This window comes from Scyliorhinus canicula, chromosome 2 (assembly GCF_902713615.1).
Source record: "Scyliorhinus canicula chromosome 2, sScyCan1.1, whole genome shotgun sequence".
Classification (NCBI taxonomy): domain Eukaryota; kingdom Metazoa; phylum Chordata; class Chondrichthyes; order Carcharhiniformes; family Scyliorhinidae; genus Scyliorhinus; species Scyliorhinus canicula.
Window position 1 is genome coordinate 47,466,143 of NC_052147.1, and position 19,880 is coordinate 47,486,022.

At 45.1% G+C, this 19,880-nt stretch overlaps 1 protein-coding gene across 4 annotated transcripts in view; it reads left to right on the top strand.

The window, feature by feature from the left end:
• Positions 1-431: 431 nt before the first annotated feature.
• The window catches only part of LOC119953300 (tumor necrosis factor alpha-induced protein 2-like), a 51,145-nt gene continuing 31,696 nt past the window's right edge, over positions 432-19,880 (top strand). Inside the window, exons 1-7 of one of the 4 annotated variants that reach the window (XM_038777439.1) lie at positions 432-649; positions 2,197-2,322; positions 3,099-3,254; positions 10,288-10,933; positions 11,872-11,983; positions 12,176-12,298; positions 16,909-17,009. In XM_038777439.1, coding sequence (XP_038633367.1) covers positions 2,298-2,322; positions 3,099-3,254; positions 10,288-10,933; positions 11,872-11,983; positions 12,176-12,298; positions 16,909-17,009 — 1,163 coding nt within the window. In that variant the 5' untranslated portion in view covers positions 432-649; positions 2,197-2,297. Of the gene's footprint in view, positions 650-1,230; positions 1,392-2,196; positions 2,323-3,098; positions 3,255-10,287; positions 10,934-11,871; positions 11,984-12,175; positions 12,299-16,908; positions 17,010-19,880 lie in introns of those variants that run through there. The other 3 variants (XM_038777431.1, XM_038777449.1, XM_038777459.1) reach the window with 3 other exon arrangements.

The window sequence follows — 19,880 nt, forward strand, 5'->3', positions numbered from 1 at the left end:
TAGACCCCGCAGTGACTGAATCCCAGCAAATGGTGTCAGATTTATTAGTGGGGGGGGGGGGGGGGAGAGGTGTGGAACAGTAGAGCTGGATAGAGGAACAGGAATAGGTGAGATTGACCAAGATATGTGGTGGACAGAAAGAGAAGGGGAATGTAAATGGCGGTGATGACAATAATCTGTTGTGTTTTTTTGTTGTTGTTGTCGAACAAAGCTGACATTGCTTTGGTCCGGGTGGTAAGTGTGTGTAACATTGTGGAAAGAGGCAAGGGAATTTCCCATCTTGGGAGAGATAAATGGTGAAGGAAAATGATGAAGGCTTCCTTGCCACTGGCTGAACGATTTATATTCTTCTATTCATTTTTCCAGTCAGGGAGTGGGACGGGGAGTTGTTTTGTCTGAACCACTAGAGGCAGCTGCAGCTTCCCCCCGCGTAGTTTCCCAATATTGGTCAAGGCTCCTCCCCCTGGCTGTGGATTCGGTATAAATATAGAACTGAAACAGGCAGAGCTGAAATCGTCAGCGGCTTTCCAAGATCAATTTCCGTCCGTTCCGAAATTCAGCAAAGGTAAAGAGTTGGGGACAAGCGGGCTGATCCGATTCGTTCCTCTGAAGAGTTAGTCCCCCGGGGGAGCCATCCGCACCTCCACAGGTTGGTTCAATGGATAACGGTCTGAATCTGCGGGCAGTTTGGGGGAATGGGGGTCGGTCATCCGAACCAAAATAGACAGACAACCAGCCAGAGAACCTAACCTGAAACAAGGATGTTTGTAAATATTGAACAGGATTGGGCAGCATCTGTGGAGAGAGAAACGGGGGAGTTAATGTTCCAGCTCAGAGACAGGCCCATTATCAGAATTACTGCAACGTTGCAGCATTGGGCAGCATCTCAACCCAATCCACCCAAGGTTTCTAACCTCGTTTGCATATTGACAAGAAGTGACAAATAAGTAGTTATATTTTCCTAATTGTTCAGTTTGTGCAGCTTATTGGAGGTAAATGGGAGAAAAGGTCTGGGGGCTGTGTTGTGCAATCGGGTTAATAGTAAATGAATAAGGATTGTTATATCCAAATGTGCCAGCCATATCGCCCTCTGAATATCTGGAGCTAATGGGTGTCTGCCCCTTGTTCAGTCAGCCAGTCTTTGCTGACTCCGGGGAATGATAAGGATACTGTGTTGCCACTGGGTGTGCAGTTCTGTCTCTGGGGCCCCAGATAAGACACAGAGAAGGGAGTGGAATAGCTTCGGCCAGGGAGGTCACGTCAGCGAATAAAAAGTGTGAAATAAAATGGAAAAGAGTACAACTCTCCATCCAGCACGCTATGGTCCTCCCAGCCTGGCTTCAGTGTTACCTGTCCACCTGCCGCCGACTGAAAGATAAGGGAGTGAGAGTGTGAGTAAATGAGGGAGTGAGGGTGTAAATGGGTGAATGTGGACGTGGGTAAGAGAATGGGACCGAGTGGCTGTGATAGTAAGTGAATGACACTGTAAATTCCCGAGTGAGAGTAATGACTAAGTGAAAGTGTGATCGCGAGAGTTTAAGTGGAGGTCTGCGGGGGTGAAAGATTGTACAAGTGACTGGGTTTAGAATGATCCAAATCTTTACAGAGGAGATCTGCATGCCAGTGGGAGTGTGGTTTAGAATGATCCAAATCTTTACAGAGGAGATCTGCATGCCAGTGGGAGTGTGCCATGGTGTTAATCAGTGAGAATGAGTGGCTGAGTGGGAATTTGAGTGAATAAGAACAGTCAGAGTGATTCGGGGTCAGTGAGAGAGTTTGTGGGTCAGGTGGTAATGAGGCTCCGGTAACATGTTCTAACTTTCTCACCTGCCTCACACTCTCCTGCGGTCATGTTTGAGGCAGGAGAATGAGAGGTGTAAAATCTAGTTCTTAAAAGCTGCAAGTGCCCCAATTTCATGTGCTTATACGCTTGGGGTGTTTAGGTAGTTGTGCATGCTGTAAGCTGTTGTCACAAATACTTATGATACTTGTTTGAAATATGATGGATGCAGATTTAACAGATATTGAAAAAAATCATGAAACATTTAAATAATTATTTGACTGCAATACCTCAGTCATGATCTTCATATCGCTGGACCTCTTTTTGCTGTTCATTTTAAAGAATTTGCTTAAAGAACATGCTTAAAGAAATTGGCCAGCCAGAAAAACTGCCAATGATGTTTGAATTCATTCCAGGAAAGCACTTATTTTCGGTGTCATTGTCATTCAGGCTTACAGTAAAGTAAAAGACAACCTGAACCAAATTCAGAAACATCTGGCTACCACTGGTTAGAATCATGAAGAAAATTAAGAGGCTCTTAGGTAAGCTTTTGACATTAAAGACCCTTTATCCTTACAAATGAATGTGAAGCATGTTAAAGACCTAAATATTGTTATTATTAACAACCTTCCTGTTGTTCCTTGAGTAGTAACAAAAGTAGTCAATGCTCGGGAGATTCCATTTATTTCTTCATTCAGCAAGAAAAGCAATTTACAAGTGGAGTATTGTTAACTGACGGTGCCCGATCGCAATGTGATCTTTCTTGTGTTAGTCAAATCTAGGTTAATGGTTATTATATACACTGTTCTTATCTAACTGCAACTGGCATCATCTTAAACAGTATCCCTTGTTTAATTCTGAATAAACTTTGCATGTCTATCCACAGCAACATAAATTTAGTTTCTTTTGCAAAGGAAATGTAAAACCTTGTTTTGTTATTGACAAGATTTGATTGTTTAGAATACTTGATTGACAAGATTTTAAGTTTTGTCTCCAAGGCTAAACAAATCTTTTTTTGCTAGGTGCATCTATCTCTCTTTCTGTCTGATGGTTGCTCGGCTATGATAATGGCTCGGGTGCATCAACATATGTACAGGTTAAAAGGAGATAAACATACAGTGGTATTTAGCTCAGATTTGTAATGCTCATGATGATCAGAGCCCAACCAGAAGTTTGAAAGCCACTAGTTATCCCTTTCCTCCTCTCCTAATCCCCATTTTATGATCAATTATATTACTGTTGCATTTTGAAATTTCATGTATTGTAAAGACAACCAGTAGTTTTAATTTCTGCCTTATGAAATTTGCACTTATTACAGGGACAAATAATAAGGCTGTTGCCAAGAGCCACCTGTCACCACCGAAAGCTGACCCTTCAAACAAAAATCCAAAATCAGACTTGAATTCAGGAGACAACATTGTGAATATCTTAGAAATCAATGGTGATAACTGGCATTCAGTTAAGCTGCTATCAGGTAGGTTTCCTTCATTAACATGTAAAGAAAGGCTTACTATTGAAAATACCTTTGGGGGTATTAAAGCTTTAAAGTTGTGGATGTTCAGAGTATCAAAGGTAGGATGCCATCTTCCAAAAAAATAAGAAAGATTGGAATGCATGATTGCTGTGAAATATTTGGAATTATCCTATGGGTGGAAACTTATCATATCACATCACCTCTCTAACACTGTACAGCAAATTGTAATGGTTAATTTGGGCTGAAATGTATCAATACTTTTGACTTCTTCAGTGCCTCTTTTGCAGATTGATATGCTTTTTGGCATTCAGGTGTCCATTGCCATGCCTGTTTTGCATGCAACCATATGTAATAGTTTCTATCAGGTTGCCAGATTGTGGGCAAATTTTCCATAGTAGTCGATTAACCCTAGGAATCGTTGGTGGTGGCGCCTCCATAATAATTTCCATCTTTTTTATTATTTTCTTTTTTCCAATTAAGGGGCAATTTATTTGTGTGGCCAGTCCACCCAACCTGCACAACTTTGGGTTGTGGGGGAGAACGTGCAAACTCCACACGGACGGTGACCCAGGGCCGGGATTCGAACCCGGGTCCTCAGCACCGTAGTCCCAGAGCTAACCACTACACTACGTGCCACCCTAACCTCCAGCTTTTTAGGTGCTTTGTGTAGACCCTAACTATCAAATACATGTCTTAGATACCGTAAGATGTCTGACAACACCAGGTTGAAGTCCAGCAGGTTTGTTTCGAATCACAAGCTTTCAGAGCGCAGCTCCTTCCTCAGGTGAATGAAGAGGTGGGTTCCACAATCACATGTATGGACAAATTCAATAATGTAAGTCTGACTTTGGGGGCAGCACGGTGGCGCAGTGGGTTAGCCCTGCAGCCTCACAGCGCCACGGTCCCAGGTTCAATCCCGGCTCTGGGTCACCTTATGTGTAGAGTTTGCACACTCTCCCCGTGTTTGCGTGGGTTTCGCCCCCACAACCCAAAGATGTGCAGGTTAGGTGGATTGGCCATGCTAAATTGCCCCTTAATTGGGTACTCTAAATTTAATTTTTAAAAGTCTGACTTTGAATCAACTAAACTGATTACAAAATTCCAGTTCAATCCTTTCCAGCCAAGAGCAGCGAAAGAGAGATGGCAAGCTTCCTTGCACCACATGGAGTGGTAGCTCTGCAGTTTGTCCACTGGCTCAAACTTGACTGTCATGTACCTCTCAGAGGCACGATTTCCTCAGTATAGGTCCTCAAGATCACATCTGCTGGCTTCAAAGGCAGGTGTTTCTGTTCATAGATGGTCTCAGGAATTAGGGAGACTGCAGTCCCCATATCAACCTCCATTTTGATAAGCTGTCCATTCAGTTTTGGGACTATCCAAAAACGGTGTGAACCATACTGGACTGAGAGTACATTCAGCTTCAGTTCTTCATCAGAATGATGTTTTTTTGTGTTTTTTTTTGTTCTTTTCTTCCACATTGTGAATTTTCTTTGTTGAATTTGTTTTGTTTCTTCCTTTAAATGCGTTCTGTGTCTTCTTTTGAGTGTTCATCTCTGAAGAAGTTATTTTACTCCAGCAAGCTCTTGTTGTGTAGCCAGTTCTGCCTCAATTTTTACATTGGCTGTCCTTTCTCCAGCAATCAGCCTGTGAATGGCCTGTTTTTACACAGCGATGACACATTTGTTGCTGGGTAGATTTCGTCTGACCAGCAGCCAGTTTATGGATCCTTGCGCTTGATCCGAGCTGAGAAGCCTCCTTAGCTGCGAGCTCCATTGAAATACCAATATCTAATGCAGCCTTCAGACTTAGATTTAGTTCCTTTAATAATCTTCCCTGAATGGTTGCATTTTTCAAACCACACACCAGACGATCTCTAATTGTGTCGTCTAACACGTTGCCAAATTCACAAAACTGTACAAGTCACTTGAGGGGTGCAACAAACTTGTGCAAAATTTTCTCATTCTAACAGATTCCTTCGATAAAATCAAAACCTCTTCACAATAATCAATGGCTTTGGTGCATAATGGTCTTCTAATATTTCAACCAATTCTTGATACATCTTACGCCAAGCTTCTTAATAAATTGAAAGTTTTGCTTTCAGTTGTATTTAGGAATGGAGGAGGACATTTATATCTTCTGAAATCTTATTGGCTAGAATATAATAATAGAATCCTTCGGAGTATGATTTCCAGTTCTCTGAGACTACATCAAATTAGTCCATCGTGCCAAACCTTCCCGCCATTTTTAACAGTATTGGAATACTCTCCCAACTTCCCTTAAATGAATGGCCTAGTTAAATAACAAAGAATTACCAATTTGTAACAACATCTCAAGCTGTGAGAATCGTTTGGTCTGTGCCCCGCTCTACTACTGTGTCACATATGATGAGCCTTTCAGCCTGAATTCCTCAGATTGCCAGTTTAAAATTGGTAAGGGACCATCCTTTGAATTTTTTGCCCAAAATCCTTCCTGTTTCCGTTGCCAGGTATGATTTCTGACCTTCTGTTAATCTACTTGGTTAACTTCTCTTTTGATGTGGCTCAACTCTTCTATATCAACCATCAAAGTTCTGAATGCCGAAGTTCGGCTTTTTCTCTTTCTTCTGAAAATATTTTTTTGCCTGAGCTATTCCTCGTCGCCAGTCTTCTTTTTGTAAACTGTTGTATCTTTAGGCTAACAGTACAAAATAAATAGATGGCTAATGCGCATGAGTTGAAGGCAACATTAAAAGAAGTTTATTAACTAGGTCTTCACTGTACAAAGACTGATGCTAAACTGAGGGCAAAAACCCGTCAAGGAGACAATGATGTCACACATGTCATCGTGACTCAATCCTTAAAGAGACATTGCACACAACTGCAATAACCCATATATAAGACTCCCAGGATCTGGTTCCCTCTCAGGTGTCCATTCAACCCACACTCAACCCCCTTGGACGCACAGTCTACTCCACTCAGATCCACACTCAACACTGCCTCTCACCATGAACCCACACTCAGCACCCCCCCCCCCTCCCCCCCGACTTGCAAGCAACCACTTACCACCTCCCCGGGACCCATGAGCACATCCTCCTGCCCAGGACCTGCAAGCAACCCAGAGAAACACCCCTACCCTGGACCTGCAAGAAAACCTCCCTCCTTTCCCCTCAGACCAGAGAGCAACCCCCTTCGACCCAAGTCTCTCTTATCTGGGTTCGATCTCCCTCCCCCCATGGCTTTCCGGTGCCCTCTCACCCATGGACTCCCTGGTGGGTATCAGCAACCTGTGTGCTCACCTCTAAACAAGCCCTTGCAAGTGAATTCACCATGTTTCACGTTTTTATAAAGCAGTTGTCAACCACTCTGATGAAATTTGAAGATGCAATCGGGGGAGGTTACAGCAGCTCACTAATGAGTGGTTAATGTATGGAAAAGAGGTTCCTGGTATTCATGGGTGGGAATCCCGTTACATCACCGGTGGGGAAAATGTGAAAGTGAGATATTGCCGTCGAGATTTGTGTTTTTGACTCTCAAGATAATCTGCGTCCATGTCACTGTTTGTGCTTGTGCTGAACATGGGCGGAAATTCGCGGCCTAGTTTCCTGCCCCAAATTCAGATATGCACTTAATCTAAAACAAAAAAAATTGAAAAAGGACAATTAAAACGATTGCTAAGGGAACAAAAAAATCGACCAAAAGTTTCAGTTCTTTGCTGTGTGGATTCGGATAATTTAAAACAAAATTAGACTGTTTAACAAACCACAGTAACACTGTGAATCAACATTGCTGTAAAAAAATTTATTTAAGATTTGATTCAGCAAATATCAATGTATTTTGTTTTTAATTGGAAGACAGTGGAACTTCCATTTAACTAATGCCAATTAGAGAAAATATCAGTTCTCCACCTACCTATCATATTAAAACTTTGCTCCTTTCATCCAAATCATAGAATTTACAGTGCAGAAGGAGGCTATTTGGCCCATTGAGTCTGCACCGGCCCTTGAAAGAGCTCCGTGCTTAAGCCCACGCCTCCACTCTATCCCCATAACCCCACCTAACCTTTGGATGCTAAGTGGGAATTTATCATGGCCAACCACCTAACCTGCACATCATTGGACAGTGGGAGGAAACCGGAGCACCCGGAGGAAACCCACACAGACATAGGGAGAACGTGCAGACTCCGCACAGACAGTTACCAGTTACCCGAGGCTGGAATTGAACCCATGTCCCTGGAGCTGTGAGGCAGCAGTGCTAACCACCGTGCCACCCATATGGTGGAGCTTTCACCGGTTACTACTATCTTCAATATTTAATGGTGGCTATTCACAAAATAAATTAGTGTAAAGTTTACCAATGGATGGTCGCCTGGCACCAGTGGCCCATTGCATTGTTAGGTCAGGAGGCTGGAGCCATTTTGAAACCCAGACCTCTTTGAAATCAAACTGGCAAGCTGCAGGCCCTAAACAGGCATTTTGGTACGGCTTGCCAGTTACAGACTGATCCAACATCAGGTGGATCAAAAACTGCTGAATTAATGAACAAGTTAGGTCACCTGAGGCTGAGACTGGAGTTTGGGAGGTTATGTTGAAATTGCTGGTGTGGGACCAATGGACCAGATTATTTCCGTGGCACCCGCAACAGAACTCCTGTACCTCCTGGTTCCACGGGAATAACTTGGGTTGGACCTTTCTAAGGCCTCGACTGCAATGAAACTTGTCAGAGAGAATGCAATGCCAAAATGGCAACTGGAGTTCTGTAGGTGCATTGGTACGTCATTAGCATTTTAAAAGCCATCTACCACCTGGAACAACAGGCAGATATTCCAACCGCCCAGAGGGTGCCGCAAATCTACCGACTCCCTTATTGAGGCCATTACTGTCACACTAACGGCAAGCTTTTCCAGCCCTTCCCGCCAGTGTGATCTCCCCCACCGATGGCCACCCCCGATGGCAAATTCCACGGCGGTAGAGGGTGCTAGCATGGAAACGGTCATGGGTGTCGGCGAGATTGAAGATTTCGCCACCAGCCAATAGTGGGGCAGCTCTACCGCAGCAAAACATATCGGGGTTGGGGGGGGGGAGAAATCTCACCTCAACTCTGCCATGTTTAAAAAGAAATAGACCTAATGGGTGGAATTTTCCCCAAAATGTGGGGTAAACAATGAGGAAGCCGCTAGCCCCAAAGGCAGATTTCCCCACCGTATCGTTTGACTCATAGCCAACAAAAAAAAATGAAGGGGCGGGTTCCACATCGTCAAGCTGGCCGGGCGGCACGGTTTTAATAGATCGGATTGTCTTTTACAAGAAATTAAAACTAGAAAGCACCCCTTACTCCCCTCCCCCATGTAACTAATCCCCCACAGAATGCTCACCCACACAACACTGCAACACGCCCTTCCCCAAAGGAATGTCCTCCGGCACTGCTCCTTGGCACTGCCCCCTGAACCCCTCCAGCGTCCTGTTCATCTGGTGCACACTGTGGGAGACCGGTTGTGATTCACATCCACATGTCCTCACACCAATGTAAATGGACAACTCAACTTGGGTTGGGGGGGGGGGCAGGGCAATCATCAGGCGTAAACGGTCTGATAACGACAATTAAGTTCATTCAAATGGGGATTCCGACATTGAACATTGGGATTCCCATTACACCATTGTCAAGGGCTAGGGGAAATCGCAACGGGAAATTCCGCCAGTATAGCCCACATTTCTGGACTCCCACAACTTCCACCACCAATCCCACTCCCTGGAAACCAAAGCAAAAAATTCCCCCCTCAGTCTTTTCAGAAGGCCCCCCTCATCCTCACATACACACTGTTCATTTTCAGAAGGATGAATAGATGTCACTGGAGTAATAAGAACTTTGCTGAAAGCTTGCAACAATGCACTTATTTCAGTTTAAGCAGTATTAAAATAGGTTAAAATCAAATTTGCAGCATAGATAAGATATATTTTCCAAGCTTAATGTTATTGAGATTCAATCCTGAATAATTGAGTATGATTCTAGTCAACTAGGGAATATTGAACTCTCCACCAACGAACTGATGATACAATAGTCTATACTAAAAAAATGAAGAATATATTTATATAAACCTTGTAACTTTGAGAAGTTTTGAGGTATAAAACCCTTTTAATTAAAATATCTAGACTCCGCATTCTTAAGTTGTACAAATGGGGTCCTCGGTTGTACTTGATATGGTTAATAGATCTCACCATTAGCAGTTTAATTCAAAGACCTTCCTGTTTAACAAAAGGTGAAGATAAAGAATCCACACTGAGTTAAGAATGCTGCTTTCCAAACTTTTATTTAGGCCTTTCAAGCTGTCAGAGAAACCTCAAATTGTGGCAACTTTTTTTTAAAAAGAGGTGGATACTGTAACTCATCGTCCTAGCAGGCACCAGGCCTTAAACAAGACATTCTTCTCACAGGACTAGTAATTTGAGCTATTGCAACAATGAGTCCTGCTGTTTAACTATTTACATTTGGGCAGCACGGTAGCATTGTGGATAGCACAATTGCTTCACAGCTCCATGGTCCCAGGTTCGATTTTGGCTTGGGTCACTGTCTGTGCGGAGTCTGCACATCCTCCCCGTGTGTGCGTGGGTTTCCTCCGGATACTCCGGTTTCCTCCCACAGTCCAAAGATGTGCAGGTTAGGTGGATTGGCCATGATAAAATTGCCCGTAGTGTTGGGTGGGGTTACTGGGTTATGGGGATAGGGTGGAGGTGTTGACCTTGGGTAGGGTGCTCTTTCCAGGAGCCGGTGCAGACTCAATGGCCTCCTTCTGCACTGTAAATTCTATGATAATCTATGAAAAGATAGCCATGGTAAAATCCTAAATGTTAGTTCAAACTGAGTCAGAACCCTGAAAATTAGTAGCATTTAAAGTTGGTAAATATTTGTGCAGTGACGATTCTGATCGCAGTCAAAACGTTAACTGGAAACTAGTTTTAGTTATCAACTTTCTTTTATAAATCGGACCATTTTCAATTAAATCCAAGCAGAAATATTGGCATATCTCAGCTGAATACTAATAACAACTTTCTTCTGCCTAGAAAAAGACATCAAAGAACTTATTGAACAAAAAAGATATTTTAAGGCTGACCAGCATCTCATCAAGTTAGAATATGAGCTGTTCACTAATGATGCAACAGGCACAAATGAAGAAAGCAGCAAAAAGGAGAAGACAGAAATCGATTCACTATATGAGCTGCTTAGTGCTGAAATTTTCACAGTGGTGAAAGAATCAATGAACATTTCCAAAGAACATCCAAATCTCTTGAAAGAGGCAGTGCAAGTGAAAATCCAAGAAGGAAAAGCAGATCAAACGTACCTGGAGGAAAAGGAAAAATCGGGAAGTATTCCAGAGGGCAGGCCAAGGCAATGGGACACGAAATGGCTGAGCGTTTTACAGGACTCTGTGAACGAAAGAATAGGTGAATTCCCCACTCAGTCTGATGACAACAAAGTTGAATGGCTCGCACATTGTTTAACGCAGCTTCGTAGCCAACTCAAAGCAGATTTTGACACCATTGTGAAGTGCATTAAACCATGTTATCTCCCGGGATATGACATAAGTGCAAAGTATGCTGAATGCTATCATAAAAAAGTTTCTTCTCACATCGCATTGTTCGCAGAAAATGGACTTAAAGAAAAAGAAGTTCATCCACTTCTGTACTGGATTTACAATTGTTATCCAGAGTAAGTCACATGGCTTTGAGCTTGCAATATTATTACCTTAACCATGGCAAATCTTTATGACTGCTATGGTCAGAAAATTCTCATTTTCCCATCCCTTTGTGCAACAAAGAAAGATAAAGAAAAAAAAGATTTGTGTACCAGCAACATTTTTCGACCACTAAGCCTGAACTTTGATCACTGACCTCGATTACTCATTCTGAATTTTTAACTATCTTGACTTACTCCTTGCACATTTTCAGTAAATTGCGTTTCCCCTTTCTTGTTCCCCTTCTAAATACTTATATATAACTTCTCTGTCACCACAGTTCCTGTAAGTACCCCTGTGCAACCAGCATCTTGTACGTGTTTCAGCGTACCCTTTTGTTTTTCTGCCTTCCTTATGAAGAAGCACCTTACATTGTTTAGTATTCCAGGCTGCCTGGATCTCTGAGGAGAAATGTAAGGGAGACTGGACGGCCGCCAATTCCATTACGCAAAATGCTGCTGCATTATTGGCCGGCCCCAGAAGCCCCCGCCCAAGTAACCCCAACAGCGTTTATGTTTCAAGGTTCCTACATGGCGGTATCCCGGCCCACCACTGGTTGAATACCCGTGGCAGTAGAACAAGGCTCTTAAGCAGTCATTACTTTCACACTTAAGGGACTCCACTGGCGGCGGGGCAGGGAGGCTTTCCCATTACGGGCTTACTCCGGGCGGAGGCAGGAAGATGGCTGGGGCCCCGCCCAATTAAATGCCTCCTACCACCAAACATATCACAGAGCGGGCTTAAAATTTTGCCCTGCATGTTTGCCGGAGTTATTTCCTTCAATGGCATCTAGCGGATTAAAAGAGTGGAAAACAAAAAATTGAAAGACGGATTTAATTTCATGTTTATTACAAGTGAGTCTTGTGAATCACATCGGATTAGTGAATTTGATCATTTCTGTTTACTTGTTTAGCATAATGATTGCACTCCTACCTTCTGAAGATGCAAGACAGCAACTGTTGAACACCCTGCTCCCAGAAAGGGCAATCAATAATTTGAAAAATGAGTACCTTTCTGCTTTACAGGTAAATGATTAGCACTTACTTACTCAGTTTGAAATAAGTTCAAAAAACACTCCAGGGTAACATTTTGGTGACTCTTAGTCCTTGGTGGCCATTTCATCACAAACATTTTCTGCCGCAATATTTTGTGGGTGACTTGTCTACATGCGACGAATTCTAAGGGTAATGGTGTTTTTTTTCATTTCTGCATTTTAGTCGGATGCTAGAAAGCACATGATTAACGGTCTGCGTGTGGAACAAGAGAATTGGAGCAGTGAAGAAGAACCTTTGGTGATAAATGGTTGTTATCACAGCGAATTACCTATTGACATCATTCAGGTACCTAAATTAGAATAAATTTCCAAAATAGGGCATGCCTATTTCTCTTCCATTTCACTGTTGTGAAATAATGGGCGGGATCGAGATCCGGCTAATCTGCATATTAAAATATTGCAGTCAGGCGCACTTTAATATGCATTCGCCGGAGTTACCCAAGACACGGGATCTAACTCCCTCACCTTGGAGACTAGTTAGTACTGGTCTCCACAAATGGGGACCGGATGTACCGGCGCTTGGGGGGTGTCTCTCAGGGGATTGGGTGGCTGGGCTCTGGGCAGGATGACACTCTGCCACCCGTGATGTTACCTGGGCAACCTAGCAGTGCCACCTGGGTGCCACCTTGGCACTGCCAGGATGCTCAGGTGGAGTTGGCAGGTGTGGTGTCAGCATGGCAGTGCCAAGGTGCCTGGATGGCATTTTGTCTGCCATGTCAGTGCCCTACCCTAGGTGCATTGGGGGGTCTAGGGGTCACATTTGGGGGTCTTGAGATTGGGGCACCATTTAAAAATGGCACCCCTATAGCTTCCTGCATTGACAAGCAGAGTTCCTCAGTGCAAGAAATTAGACTAAGTGCAGGACATTCCTGCTGAGGCTTCGAAATGAAAGTCCTGTTAGATACTGCGAGTGCCGGGAAATATCCGGCTAAACACGTTCGAAAGAGGACTCCTGTTTCACTTCCGTTAGACCATGCCCTAGTCATTTTTATGGGCTGAGGAGAGTCTCTCCCCGGTCTAGCCCACACTGCAATGTTAGCAGTGCTACCTTGACTCCCGGGTACCCTGGCATTGCCACCCTGGCTGTGCCCCTGCCAGTGCCACCCATATACCTTGGCTGTGCCAGCCTGGCAGTGCCCAGGTGCCAAGCTTCCACCTTGCCCTGTCCCTGACCACCCAGGGGTCTCCAATTGCCTGCGAGACCCCCATCCCCCCTGGCACCGGTATGACTGATCCAGGTTTTTGTGGACCAGTGCTAATTGGATCCCGGTCAAGGCCGAATGGCTCATTTAAATGTGTCTGTCTGGAGATCCAGATCGCGATGCCTTGCGAGATCCCGTTAGATCCCCCTAGGCATAACGAGCATCATAAATCTCGTGAGAGAGGGGAGGCAGCGCAATTCAATGTCTAGGTGTTCTTCTGAACTGTACAAGACAAATTAAAATGTATTTTTGTTCGGTGTTATTGGACACAAGTTGTTCCAAGTTAGCAAGCTTTTCTTACCCACTGAAGATAACTTAACACAGAGCAACTGAGGCACCATATACAGCAATAAACATTTTACTTAACATTTAAGAATGGGGTGGCAGGGTGGCGCAGTGGTTAGCACTGCTGCCTCACGGCGCCAGGGACCAGGGTTTGATCCCGGCCCTGGGTCACTGTCCCAGTATCGTTCGCACATTCTCCCCGTGTCTGCGTCGGTCTCACCCCCACAGCCCAAAGATTGCAGCGGAGGTGAATTGGCCATGTAAAATTGCCCCTTCATTGGAAAAAAGAATTGGGTACTCTAAATTTATTTTATAAAGTAAATCTTGTGAGAGTCCTCATTGCGTTCCACATTGGGCATGACAAGGCCGTTAGGTCACGCCCATTAACTCTGTATCTCTCTCACCAGATACTGTTGAGTTTATCCAGTATTTTCTGTTTTGATTACCATTATTGAATATAAGGCTTTCTATTCCACTGTCTAAGGGCGGAATTTCCCCCCAGAATTTCTAAGTTAATTTGCGACGGGTTTTTCAGGGAGTTTCCCGCCGGGTCTGCCAGCGAGTTCCCCACCGTTATTCAATTACACTTCAGTCACTTGTTTGGGCCCTGGGGGGTTTCTCACCGGTTTAGCCACCACTTAGGGTGGGATTCTCCAGCCATGTCCGCCCGGCGACCGGAGAAACCCACCCGAGGTCAATGGACTTCTTCATTGTTTACGGCTCATCCGTGGAGTTCTTGCGGAGGGCAGGGCGGGAGAATCCAGCCCTTAGAATTTTTTAGCACTGGGGAGCTGAAAAGAGATCGGGCCACCATTCCGAAAGGGTGTCCCAATCTCCAATGTCGCCCCCCACGCACATGGACATACCCCACACACACCCAAGTGAGAACACCCCGCTATGGGGTCCCTGGGGGTCCCCCTCTTCAAACCCCACCAAGCCCCCCCTTACAGTATCCCCTCCCATCTAGGATACCCACCTATCATCCCCCAACCTTCTGGAGGCCCCTACTTACCTGCCCTGCACTCCCCCACCCTTCAAACAACCCCCTCCACCCTCATTTAATGGGCATGGACCCCTTGCCCCTGACCCTTGGCAGTGCCACCCTGGCACTTGGGCACCCTTGCACCAAGGCAGTGCTCCTTCTGGCTTTGCCTTAAGGGGTTCGTTGCGGGTTCGCTCGGAGGGCGCAGCCGTTCATCGACCTTCTTTAAGGAAAATTAGTCTGTCAGCAGAGCGGGGGTAGATGGAGGGGGAAAAGTGGGGGGGGGAGGAATGGAAGTGACGAATAAGGGGAGGAAAACCAATGAAGGGAGGGCCGTGAGACAGTGTTTATATGGACCATGTTGGTTGGGCTCTGTATTTGGGGGGGGGGGGGGGGTGGCTATGTCATTGTGGGTTTTTTTGTCTTTCTTGGATTTTTCTGTTTAAAAAAGTGTTAAAATTATAAATGCCTGAATAAAATATTCTCTAAAACAAAAAATACAATCAGGTTGGTCAAGCATTACCTACCCGTCACAAATTCATCAAAAAGTCAATAGGAAATTTAGGGGAGCAAGATTGATGCAGAAACCAGAGTGTTATTTCTGCACAAATTCTGATTTAAAAAACTTCCAGGAAAATATGTTTTCCATTATGTCGTTGTCACTACGATGTCCAGTTTTTATTTCTCTTAAACACATTGGGTGAAATTTAGTGCCCTGCCCCTGGGTATGAGTTGGGAGACAGGGATGATTGTGTAATCAGGCAGCAGTATTCAGGGTGGGGATTCTGCCACTACCTTTTTGCAGGCAGCCTTCCTGCCCAGAAACTAAATGAGGCCCTTAAATGGCCGCATAAAAGGCCTCATCCTGCTGCTGTTGCAATTTAGCTCATTGGCGAGCAGGGGATTTGTTATCCAGGGATACCACCAAACTCCCTCCCCATTTGCAACCCCCCCCCCCTCTCCATGGTCTGGGGGTGGGGGGGTTTGGGAGTCCCTCATTCTCAAACACTGTCTGATTGGGGGCTCAGCATCTGGAAAGGGGGTCCCACAGGAAGACTCCCCCAACCTTTGTTGTCAATCTGCCTCCCCGCACCCTCTTCATGGGAATCCCATCCCACCCCCTGACCTGGCTCTGGAGGATTAATTACCGATCCTCTGCATAGGCCCCAGAGCAATATTGGCAGTGGCCATTACTTCCAACGGTGCTGCCAAAACTGCAGAGCTGCTGGCCTCTGATTCACTGTCAGCTCTCGGGACTGGGATTTCCCCCACACTGGGGCCTTAATTCAGTGCGAGTGTCAAAGGTATCCAGCTAAGTGCCTGATTGAACTGCAATAGCCATGAAAAGGGAGGTTCCTACTGGTTCTCCAAAACCATTAGCTTTAAACCAAAGAGGGCAAAAGGAAATTGAGTCGTAGCGATGAGGATTGGAAACAATGGCAGGGCTCCCTTTCTGTAAATTGCAACATTGCTTCAGAAGATGCAACGCGTTTCTTTCAATATTGTATTGGGGCGGCACGGTGGCACAGTGACTAGCGCTGCTGACTCCAAGCACCTGAAACCCGGGTTCAATCCAACCTTGGGTGACCGTCTATGTGGAGTTTGCACATTCTCCCCATATCTGCATAGGTTTCCTCCGGGTGCTCTGGTTTCCTCCCACAGTCCAAAAATGTGCAGGTTAGGTGGATTGGCCAGGCTAAATTTCCCCTTAGTGTCCAAAAAGATGTGTAGGTTAGATTAAGGGGTTAATGGGATGTTTGGGGGGAGGGGGGGGGGGGGGAGAGGAGAGTGAGCTTGGCTGAAGTACTCTTTCAGAGGGTCGGTGCAGATTCAATGGGCCTAATGGCCTCCTTCTGCACTTGTAGAGAGTCTATGGATAATAAATCTGTAATGATTTATACCTCAATCTGTTTTTGTTTGGTAGGGGGTAGCAGTTGTTTTTGAAGCTTGTGGTCAGATTGTCGCTTCTGTCCCCAGTTGGTGCTCTGGATTGAGGTCTTTTATACTATAATCTGCTGCTCATCAGAAACTGAGTGGCGATATCTATTCAAACTAATTGGTCAGCAGTGATGCCTTAAAATCATTTTGGACAGATTTCAACCTTGCTCCCAGCTATGAAAGAAAAACTTTTTGATTCAATAATCTGAAAATCAGCTGTAAAAAGAAAAGAAAATCGGTTTTAAATCATTTTCTTCCTATTTACAAATGCAGTTTACAGTATTGTAGAAATTCATTTTTACAATTTTGTGTAACTTGCACTTTCATTCCTTCGATATTTATCTATTCCCAGACTGTGCTGTCTTTCTGTTTAAATGTAATCAATCCGTCACGATTTTATCACGTTGATTTACTGGTTCTGAGGGACTAAAGCTTTTCCTACTTTTTACTCATCAAGCATTTGCAAAATATGTTTCTCTTATCTGTCAGATAATTAACGGAGCTGTTCGCGACACCGGAAATCTCACTTATGAACTCGGTGACCGAGCACTAAGCATCATGCTTGAGGAAACAAATTACTTCCTGGAAAGGTACTGTAAAGCCTGTGAAATGTAGATAATGTTACAGGTTATTAACATAATGCTATTTATATCATGGCACAGAGGCTGTCTCAAAACCCCAGGTGGGCCCGGTTTAGCTCAGTTGGCTAGATCGTTGGTTTGTGATGCAAAACAAGACCAACAGTGCGGGTTCAATTCCGGTACTGGCACGGTAGCACAGCGGTTAGCACAGTTGCTTCACAGCGCCAGGGTCCCAGGTTCGATTCCTGGCTTGGGTCACTGTCTGTAGGGAGTTTGCACGCTCTCCCCGTGTCTGTTTGGGTTTCCTCCGGGTGCTCCGGTTTCCTCCCACAGTCCAAAGATGTGCAGGTTAGGTGGATTGGCCATGCTAAATTGGCCTCAGTGCCCAAAGGGGTTGGGTTGGGTGGGGTTGCGGGATGGGGTGGGCTTAGGGTGCTCTCTCCAAGGGTCGGTGCAGACTCGATGGGCCCCTTCTGCACTGTAAATTCTATGATTCTGTGATTTATGAAGGCTCCGCCTTCTCAACCTTGCCCCTCGCCTGCAGTGTGGTGATCCTCAGGTTAAATCACCACCAATCAGCTCTCCCCTTAAAGGGGAAAGCAGCCAATGGCCATCTGGGACTATGTCAACTTTACCTTTTACAGAGACTAAAGTAAAGTCGCAAAAGTCTTTGTTGACAAACACTTGCTGCTGTAGTTTGTAGATGGCTGAGCTCTGGTCCGGTGTTGGATCTGCTCATCAGTGGTGGCCTTTGAGAGAGGTGAGGTATAGAAACTTAGAACATAGAACAGTACAGCATAGAACAGGTCCTTCAGCCCTCGATGTTGTGCCGATCTCAACATATTCCAGAGTTTGTCCTTCAACACATATGGGAGGTTGCAATTTTACTGACCAGGTCTGGGTTGATATGTGAATTTTATTTTGGCAATGTTGCTTGTTGTGCTCTCTCCTTAATTGGCTCTGTTTATGACGGTTAATATGGTCGCCGTCATTAATTCTAATTATGTTTGCTCAAGAGTCGCCAGTATCTTTTCGATACCGCCACAAGGTTGGGCAGCACGGTAGCATGGTGGTTAGCATAAATGCTTCACAGCTCCAGGGTCCCAGGTTCGATTCCCGGCTGGGTCACTGTCTGTGAGGAGTCTGCATGTCCTCCCCGTGTGTGCGTGGGTTTCCTCCGGGTGCTCCGGTTTCCTCCCACAGTCCAAAGATGTGCGGGTTAGGTGGATTGGCCATGCTAAATTGCCCGTAGTGTCCTAAAAAGTAAGGTTAAGGGGGGGGGGTTGTTGGGTTACGGGTATAGGGTGGATACGTGGGTTTGAGTAGGGTGATCAATGCTCGGCACAACATCGAGGGCCGAAGGGCCTGTTCTGTGCTGTACTGTTCTATAAGGTTCAAAACTGAATACTGATCAAAGACTCGATACACCAGTTAGTAAGTTCAAAATCAATACTCATTTATTTACACACACAGTCAATTATACTCATGCACAAACTCTACCAACTAAACTATCACTACTACTAAAGCCTATACTTAGCTTCGGGCGCCCACTCAATCAGAGGAACAATGGCCATTGTCCGGTTCTGAGGCTGCTGGGGTCGAGCTGGTACGGAATAGTAGCTAGGAGCGTCTGTCTCGTAGCGTGCGTTGACTTTGGACTTACTTGTTCTGGTACAGCTGCTAGGCAGGCCTCTCGTCGCTGAGAGCCAAGGCCAAGAAGAACGATTCTTGCTTGGGGACTTCTTTTTATAGCCCAAAGGGGCTTCGCGAGCTTTTGGGCGGGCCTTGAACTTGGCCCCAATTAATTGGGCCATATCCTAATCATTGGTTTTGATTTCTTCCAATAAAGGGGTGGCTGCCCTGATTGCTGGGCGGGCCCTAGGTGGCCGATGGCCTGCTTTGTTTTAGTCTCCACTGGCGCCGGGGTGTCTGCTTTGGTATCATTTGCTTAAATATTTATCTTTTGTCCCCGGAGATGGCTCATTAGTATGCTAATGGATTTGCAGTATCGGTCTTGTCTGGGAGCTGCAAACTCCAATCCACAGACAACCTTGCACCTGCTTGCTTTCTTAGCATTGTCCAATTTTCCCTTCATTCTCTGCAAGTGTCCATTTTGTAATCGGGACGTGGCCACCCCAGGTGGCTACAGCAACCTTCAAGGACAGACTTGTTTTTTTTCTACAGAGAAATGAAGAGATCGAGAGTGCCTTGCAAATCTGGTGCACAGTAGACATCACACAAACTGTAGACAATGTGTATTTCTGGTGGTCAGTTTAGTTTTGGTACAAAGGCAACTAAGGTTATGGAGTTTTCCATCTAGTTGGTTTTTGATCCTGACACCAAAGAGCAGTTGATCATAGATAGGGAGAATATCCACTGTCACATAGACTGACAATTATATGTGGGCTATCACACAGCCTTGCCGGACCCGGGTCCTGATTTTGGAGCTGTTAGTTCCCGATCTCCCACGCGAGACAATTGCAGTCATATTAGCATGAAGCAATTGCAAGGTAGCAACGAGGTTTCTTGGACATCCACATTTGGAGCACCATTCACAGAGGCTTGTGATTTACTGAGTCAAATGTTTCGGCCAGGTCAATGAAGAGTACCTGGTGCTGTTCTCAGCATTTTTCTTGAATTTGTCTGGCAACAAACAATTGAAGTTCCCCAATAAGTTCTAAAGGAACGCTGTGTCTTCGGGATGATCTCCTCAGCTTTTGGAAGATGGTGTAGGAGACTGTGTCTCTTGATTTTCCTTGCTATGGTCAAAAGGAAAATATCTCAATAATTTCCGCTGCATGATTTATCTTCCTTCTTGAATTGTTGAATTCCTGAAGTCAGGGGAGGGGGGGGGGGGGGGGGGGGGGGGAGTTAATTTTC